Source organism: Macaca thibetana, chromosome 9 (genome assembly GCF_024542745.1).
Source record: "Macaca thibetana thibetana isolate TM-01 chromosome 9, ASM2454274v1, whole genome shotgun sequence".
Classification (NCBI taxonomy): Eukaryota; Metazoa; Chordata; class Mammalia; order Primates; family Cercopithecidae; genus Macaca; species Macaca thibetana.
The window spans coordinates 63900310-63907756 of NC_065586.1; the positions used below are offsets into that span (position 1 = coordinate 63900310).

At 55.7% G+C, this 7447-nt stretch overlaps 1 protein-coding gene across 1 annotated transcript; it reads left to right on the forward strand.

The window, feature by feature from the left end:
• The first annotated feature begins 2393 nt into the window (after positions 1–2393).
• NEUROG3 (neurogenin 3) lies at positions 2394–4146 on the forward strand. Its single transcript, XM_050805254.1, has 2 exons — positions 2394–2636; positions 2802–4146. The coding sequence occupies exon 2, from the start codon at positions 2803–2805 to the stop codon at positions 3448–3450; it is 648 nt and encodes a 215-aa protein (XP_050661211.1). The 5' UTR covers positions 2394–2636; position 2802; the 3' UTR covers positions 3451–4146.
• The last annotated feature ends 3301 nt before the right edge of the window (positions 4147–7447 follow it).

The following is a 7447-nucleotide window of genomic DNA, read 5'->3' on the forward strand; positions in this document are numbered from 1 at the left end:
AGCAGCTTGAATGGATGCTGGCTCCCCTTGCCTGGAAAATGGGACCATTACTTCTTTTCTGATCTGACCCCCAGACTCAGGACTTCCTCTATTTTCTGCATTTTGGGATCTGTTGTTTTGCCTTGAAAAAAAAAATGTTTTCCCCCAAATCAAGGAGGGGTTGCTGGTTCAAAGGGAAAATCTGGGACTAGGAGTGTGAAGATACGACTTCTGTGTGGTTCTGATAGAACTTGCTGTGTGACCTTGAGAGAGTCACTCCCCCTCTCTGGGCCTTGACTTTTTCATCTTTAAAGAAGGCCTGGAATTCCCATTCTTTTGAGGAGAAGACAAGTTCCTAGCCAGTGGTGACCTAAGGGAGGAGCTGCAGCAAAATGCTACCCCGACAGTCCCATATGGTCCCTTTGTTGATTCTGACCCTGGTCTCAGGCTTCATTTCCCTACAGCAAGGGAAGGAGCCTCTGCTCACAGAGCACCTTCTAAGATTGGCAGGACTGCGCCACACCCCCACCCAGTCCTAGAGCACCCCTCTCCCTGGTTCCTGAGCACATCACCCTCTTCCTTGGAGGAAAATTTGCCCCCAAGCAGCCTGGGCGGTAAGAGGCTATCACTAGGGCAGACTCACAGACCTACCTCATCCCCTCACCCCACCCTACAGTCTCGAAGTCGAGTCCTGTCCCCTCCTGCAGTTTCCGGGAGACTCAGGATATCTGGATCCGCTGGAAAGTGAAGCCTTCCTCGCCTAAGGAGACTTAAACCCGGATACTTAACCCCCCCGGCCTCGGCTTCTTCCTCCAGGCACGATCGGGTCAAGAGAGAGAAGCGGAAGCTGCAACCCCTCACCCTGAGTGACCGGAAGCAGAAGACCACGGGATGTCCCAGGCGGGGACAAGAGGAGGGGCTGGGGAAGAAAGGAGGGATGATGAGTTCAGACTCCCTTTGGAAAGGTTTCCAGAGAGCGCTACCAGGGGCAACCCCAGGGGCTTGGGGAGTCCCTACCTTGTGCTCACTGTGCGATGCCCGAGTGATGCCGAGGCAGGGGGCTGGAGCAGGTGACTGCTGGCAGCCGCTGTCTGTCTGTGATTGGACCGAAGGACTAAGGGGAGAAAAAGTTTATCTGCTTCTCCCAGTGCCTGCACACCGTGATGGTTCAAAAGACACAAGGGGGAGGGGCGCCGCGGCTCTGCTTCCCAGCGCTTTGGGAGACTGAAGTGAAAGGAACGCTTGAGCCCAGGAGTTCGAGACCATCCTGGGCAACAAAGCAAGACCGCCCCTGCCATACAAAATAAATTAGCCGAGCACAGTGGCGCACACCTGTAGTCTCAGCTACTCAGAAGGCTGAAGTGGGAGGATAACTTGAACCTAGGAGATCGAGGCTGCAGTGAGCCGTGATTGCACCACTGCAGTCCAGCCTGGGTGACAGAAGGAGACCCTGTTTTGTTTTTGGTTTTGGTTTTGGTGTTTTTCTGTTTGTTTTTGTTTTTTTGTTTTTTGGGTTTTTTGTTTTTGTTTTTGTTTTTTTTGTCTGTTTGTTTAAAAAAAAAAAAAGACGCAAGAGCTCACTGTGAACTCCTGGTTCCTTCCTCCCCTCCTTACACTTCCCAGAACTCTTCCTGTCACGGTTCCTAGACAGAATGCTGGGATACTATCCACAAGCTGTAGTAGGCTTGTAGTAATGGAATGTCCCCTTGAGGGGTCCCCCCCACAGTCACCCGCTGCCTCTGGAGCGAGATCTATGGGGATGGGGTTTTAAGCGCCTCTGGGGAGGATGAGGTAGCATTTCAGGGTGTGGCAGAGGCTCGGACACCCCCAATAGAAGGTCTGTGAATGGAAGGGACATAGGCAGGAGCTCTCTCAGTGATGGCCCTTGTCTTCCAGGATGAAGAGAGGCAGTGAAACACCAGGAGAGCAGGGCGTACTTTAGAATTCCTGGACCCTTCTCCAGGCTGCTAGTCAGAACAACGAGCTCCTGGTTGTCTCCGCCACTATCTTGCTATGCGATTTCGGACAAGCCATCTCCCTCACTAAGCCTAAATTTCCCCATGTGTAACGTGTGGGCATTGTACACTAGAGGCATCAAAGTCCCCTCCAGGACAGATGCTAAGTAAAGATAGGCTAGGAGCAAAGCGGTCTGGGGTGGCCAGACGAGAGCCACACGAGGCCCTTCTCACTGGGCGAGGCTCTTTGAGGAACTGAGAGTTGCTGGGACCCAGCCCGCGGCGAGAGAGCAAACAGAGCGGCGCTCCCCTCCCCCGACCCCGGCCCTTTGTCCGGAATCCAGCTGTGCCCTGCGGGGGAGGAGCGGGCTCGCGTGGCGCGGCCCCAGGGCCCTGGAGCTGATTGGCCGGTGGCGCGGGCAGCAGCCGGGCAGGCACGCTCCTGGCCCGGGCCAAGCAGATAAAGCGTGCCAAGGGGCACACGACTTGCTGCTCAGGAAATCGCCGCGGTCTCACCTCCGCGCCGCGAGAGAGAGCGCGACAGAGGCCCGGGACCCCATTCTCTCTTCTTTTCTCCTTTGGGCTGGGGCAACTCCCAGGCTGGGGCGCCTGCAGCTCAGCTGAACTTGGCGACCAGAAGCCCGCTCAGCTCCCCACGGCCTAGCTGCTCATCGCTCTCTATTCTTTTGCGCCGGTAGAAAGGTAACATTTGGAGGCCGCCGAGGGACGGGCAGGGGAAAGAGGGATCCTCTGACCCGGCGGGGGCTGGGAGGATGGCTCTTTTTGTTTTTTTCCACCTAGCCTTGGAATCGCGGACTGCGCCCAGTGACAGACTCAAGCTTACCCTTCCCTCTGACCCCGCCGTAGGATGACGCCTCATCCCTCGGGTGCGTCCACTGTCCAAGTGACCGGTGAGACGGAGCGGTCCTTCCCCAGAGCCTTGGACGACGAAGTGACCTGCCCCACGTCCGCTCCGCCCAGCCCCACTCGCACACGGGGGAGCTGCGCGGAGGCGGAAGGGGGAGGCTGCCGAGGGGCGCCAAGGAAGCTCCGGGCACGGCGCGCGGGACGCAGCCGGCCTAAGAGCGAGTTGGCACTAAGCAAGCAGCGACGGAGTCGGCGCAAGAAGGCCAACGACCGCGAGCGCAATCGAATGCACAACCTCAACTCGGCGCTGGACGCGCTGCGCGGTGTCCTGCCCACCTTCCCAGATGACGCGAAGCTCACCAAGATCGAAACGCTGCGCTTCGCCCACAACTACATCTGGGCACTGACTCAAACGCTGCGCATAGCGGACCACAGCTTCTACGCGTTGGAGTCGCCGGCGCCGCACTGCGGGGAGCTGGGCAGCCCAGAAGGCGGATCCCCCGGGGACTGGGGGTCCCTCTACTCCCCAGTCTCCCAGGCTGGCAGCCTTAGCCCCGCCGCGTCGCTGGAGGAGCGCCCCGGCCTGCGGGGGGCCACCTCTTCCGCCTGCTTGCGCCCAAGCACTCTGGCTTTCTCAGATTTTCTGTGAAGGGACCTGCCTGTCGCTGGGCTGTGGGTGCCAAGGGTAAGGGAGAGGGAGGGAGCCGGAGCCCTAGAGGGTGGCCGATGGCGGCGACCCTCAAAAGCACTTGTTCCTTCTGCTTCTCACTGGCTGACCCCTGGCTGGCCCAGGCCTCCGCGGGGGCTGCAGGCTGGGTTCATTCCCCGGCCCTCCGAGCCGCGCCAACTCACGCAGCCCTTGCTGCCCGCGCGAAGTGGGCATTGCAAACTTCGCTCATTTTAGGCCTCCTCCCTGCCACCACGCCATAATCTCATTCTAAGAGTACGAGAATGGTAGCACTACCCGGCCGGAGCCGCCTACCGTCTCGGGTCGCCCTACCCTCACTCAAGTCTGTCTGTCTCTCAGTCTCTTACCACCCCTCCTCCAATGTGATTCAATCCAATGTTTGGTCTCTCAGCGCTTGCTCCCCTTGCCCTGCTCCAAAGACGCTGCCGATCTTCTCTACTCTCAATCAGGTCCGGGGTTTCAGGGCGCCTCACTCTGCCTTAAAGCCACGAAGGCGACCCTCTGCCTTCTCCTCGTGCACTTTTCGGAGCCATTGCCCTCCCGGGGCGGAAGACCAGGCTATGAACTGGGAAAGCCCAGCCCGGCCAGGGAGCACCTCCCCAGCCTCCCTGCGAGCTGCGCCTGAAACGTGAGCTGCGCTGCAGGTGCCTGGAGCACCGCGCATGTTTTTTGTTTTGTTTTGTTTTTTTAATCGGTTTGTAAATTATATGATGTCTTTTGAAATCGAGTTTGGTACAGTAAATTATATGCCCCCCCCCGCGCCGTTTTACACATTTGTATTTATTAATGAGATTTCACAGCAAGGAAAAGTCTATATTTTGTATATTAGATTATTTAGGGATTGCTGGGTGAGATTTTAAGCCAATTAAAAAAAAATGGACCTTCAGGAAACCTTGGCAAGGTGACTTCATTGTGCGTTGGGGAGAGGAGAGCTACAGTCACTACAGCTGAGGAAGAGCACCTCTGTCCAAGGAGAGGGATGACACTCTTTCTAGAGGTCTGAACTAGAGCCAGGGCAGATTGGGTTTGGAGAGCTGGAAGTCTTATAAGTAATTATTGGTCCAGCCCCCTTTTTTCTATGTAGGGCAATGAATCCTCTTATTTCAAAGAGCGGTTTAGAAGAAAGACAAGCCTCCAGCTAGGACTACTGACTCTCACTTGCTGGCCCTTTCCCCAACTCCACCAGCCTAGCTCTAGAGCAACTGTTGGTTGCACTCGGGGAAGGCAGACAGTAATAATTCAATTGCAGACTCAGAGTCCTTGGAAACACAGCTGGGCTGGGCATCCTAGGAATTTTCCCAAGGTGCTTAGAGGCCTAGCACATCCCCTGAGCATATTTTACTCAGGCACTGAGGTGGCTGTGTCTTGAACTTGTTGAGCTGAGCAGCCAGGAGCAAAGAAGGTGGAGTGTCTGACTGGAATCTCCAGCAACACCCCCTCCCTCATTACCTGGCAGCCTTGATTGAAAATTTATCAAGAAACTGTTCAAGGTTTCCAGCCACACCATCTCTCTTACTGGCAAGGTGGAAGGACTGGTGCAGCATGGGCACTGAAATCTGTCCCAGGAGTGCCAGTAGAACACCCCTACATGACTTCAGGGACCCTAGGACCTCAGAGAATATGGTCTAAGCTGTAAGGATCCACAGAGTTCGCCTGCTGCTTGGGAATAGGAAAGTGGAGGACAGGCACCCTACCTGCTAGTTGAACACCAGAGACCTCCTTGAATTGGCCAGGGGTGTCCTGGGAAGAAGTGGGCCAACCCAGGACGGGTGTGGTGCTGCCAGACCCCCGGAGCTGGTGGAGAGGTTGCTTTTCCAGCACATTAGAGTGCAAAGGTGATGTCTTCTCAGGGGTTAATGCCTCTTGCATCTCTTTCTCTCCTATGCCCTACCCAATTCAAATGGAAATTTTCCCTTCTCTACCATAAATCTGTAAAGTTAGCTCAGAGGAGACTTGTCTCAGTTATCAGCCGCAGGATTTGGGGGCGGGAAGAGGGACACAGCAAACAAACGAATGAACGAAGGTGTTGTTTCATTTTGTGGCTTTAATCTGGGAGGAGGAGATTAATGGGTTATTGATGACCTCTGCAATAGCCAACTTTCCACCTGGGGCACCGCCTGGGGACAGGTGTCAGCAGCTTGGGAGTTGCACAAAGCAAGCAAACACCTGTGATTTGCTGGGCGTTGGGGGTACGGGGTGGGCAGACATAAAAATCAAGAAGGTCTCTTTATCCTCTCAGGACAGTAGCAAGGATATAGACACAATCACTCAAGGCCCAAGAAATATTGGTGGTTGGGGGAGGTATGAGCCGCAGGATGGAACATCAAACTGTCACCTTGGGGCTGGAGTGCCGGAAGCTTGCAGGAGGAGGTGGCATTTGGGCCAGGACTAAAGGTTTGGAGAGGAATTCCTCAAGTGGAAAGATTCTTTTTCCTGTGAAACGCTGTGTGAAGTAGTGTTCATCATCTAGGCAGGGGACTCTCTGGGTACAAACGGCCCCCAGAAGCTGGAGGAGCGTTTGCTGGGTTAAGGTTCTCCAGGAGGCAACCGGGTGAGCTGCGTTCTCCCCCACAGCCCAGTCCTTCTCCTGCTTTTGAGGGTGCTCATTAAGGAGCCATTAGTCACCCAACACACACAGACTAGTCCTCCGCCCCACAAATTAAAACACGCACGTTCGGGTTAACCAACTCAGCTGCTGGGCCGCCACCTTGGGTTGGGGCGAATTAGACCCCCGAAACTGTCAGCTCCACTCTCCAAGTCGGGAGAAGGCGGAGGAGGGTTTAGGGTTTCTCTGAATCAGGGGGGCAAAGTTTAGGGTTCGGTGCTGGATGAGCTCCGTCTAAGTGTGTAAAATCACGCTGCGGTGGGAAAGCTCGCCCATGCCTCTTTCCAAAGAACCCCTCAGCAAGAAGAACTAGGAAACATTTCTAGGGATGGCCTGTCCAAATAGCTTTGCACCACCGCCCCCGCGCCTTCCACCTCTTGCAGCGTTTTGAGTCCTGGGGCTTTTTTTTTTTTTTTTTTTTTTTTTTTTTTTTTTTTTTTTTTTTTTTTTTTGAGACGGAGTCTCGCTCTGCCGCCCAGGCTGGAGTGCAGTGGCCGGATCTCAGCTCACTGCAAGCTCCGCCTCCCGGGTTCACGCCATTCTCCTGCCTCAGCCTCCCGAGTAGCTGGGACTACAGGCGCCCGCCACCGCGCCCGGCTAGTTTTTGTATTTTTTAGTAGAGATGGGGTTTCACCGTGTTAGCCAGGATGGTCTCGATCTCCTGACCTCGTGATCCGCCCATCTCGGCCTCCCAAAGTGCTGGGATTACAGGCTTGAGCCACCGCGCCCGGCCGAGTCCTGGGGCTTTTAAAACCGCGCTGCTAGCGGTCTCTGCCCGGACCCTGCCTCTTCACCGTCAGCCAGCGCTTCTTCGGCTGCGGAGCCTGCTGCGGTCTGAAACCAACAGTGTCCGAAATCCGGGCAGGAAAGACTCTCGGGTCGAATGGCTCTTCCCCCCGTCTTCTGCTTTTGTCTGAGCCCAAGACTGGCTTCCAGAAAAACAGCACATGAATCTTGCGTCTCCCTCCAGTCAAGCCGCGCTGGCACACAAGCAGGTAGATTTATGGTGCCCTGCCCCCATCCCACCCCACTCCCAGCCGGCCTCAGTCAGAGGACAAAGCGTCCCGGGGCCATTGGAATGCTAATGTCTGGGAGCCAGGCCGCTGGGCTGGCACAAAGGTAGGCGGGGCCCGTGGCGCACGCGACCCCACAGGCGCACACCGTCCCTTCTCTCCCTTGCGGACTACCGGGCCGTGTGACCTTGGACAAGTCTCCTTGCCTCAGCTAATCCACAAGAGAAGTTGGAAGGAGTTCCTAATACCCTTTCGCTGGGTTTCTGGGTGCCTACCACAAGACTGACACAAGGTGAACGGCACCACAGTCCCCTCAAGACTGGAAACTGTGAAAAAAAAA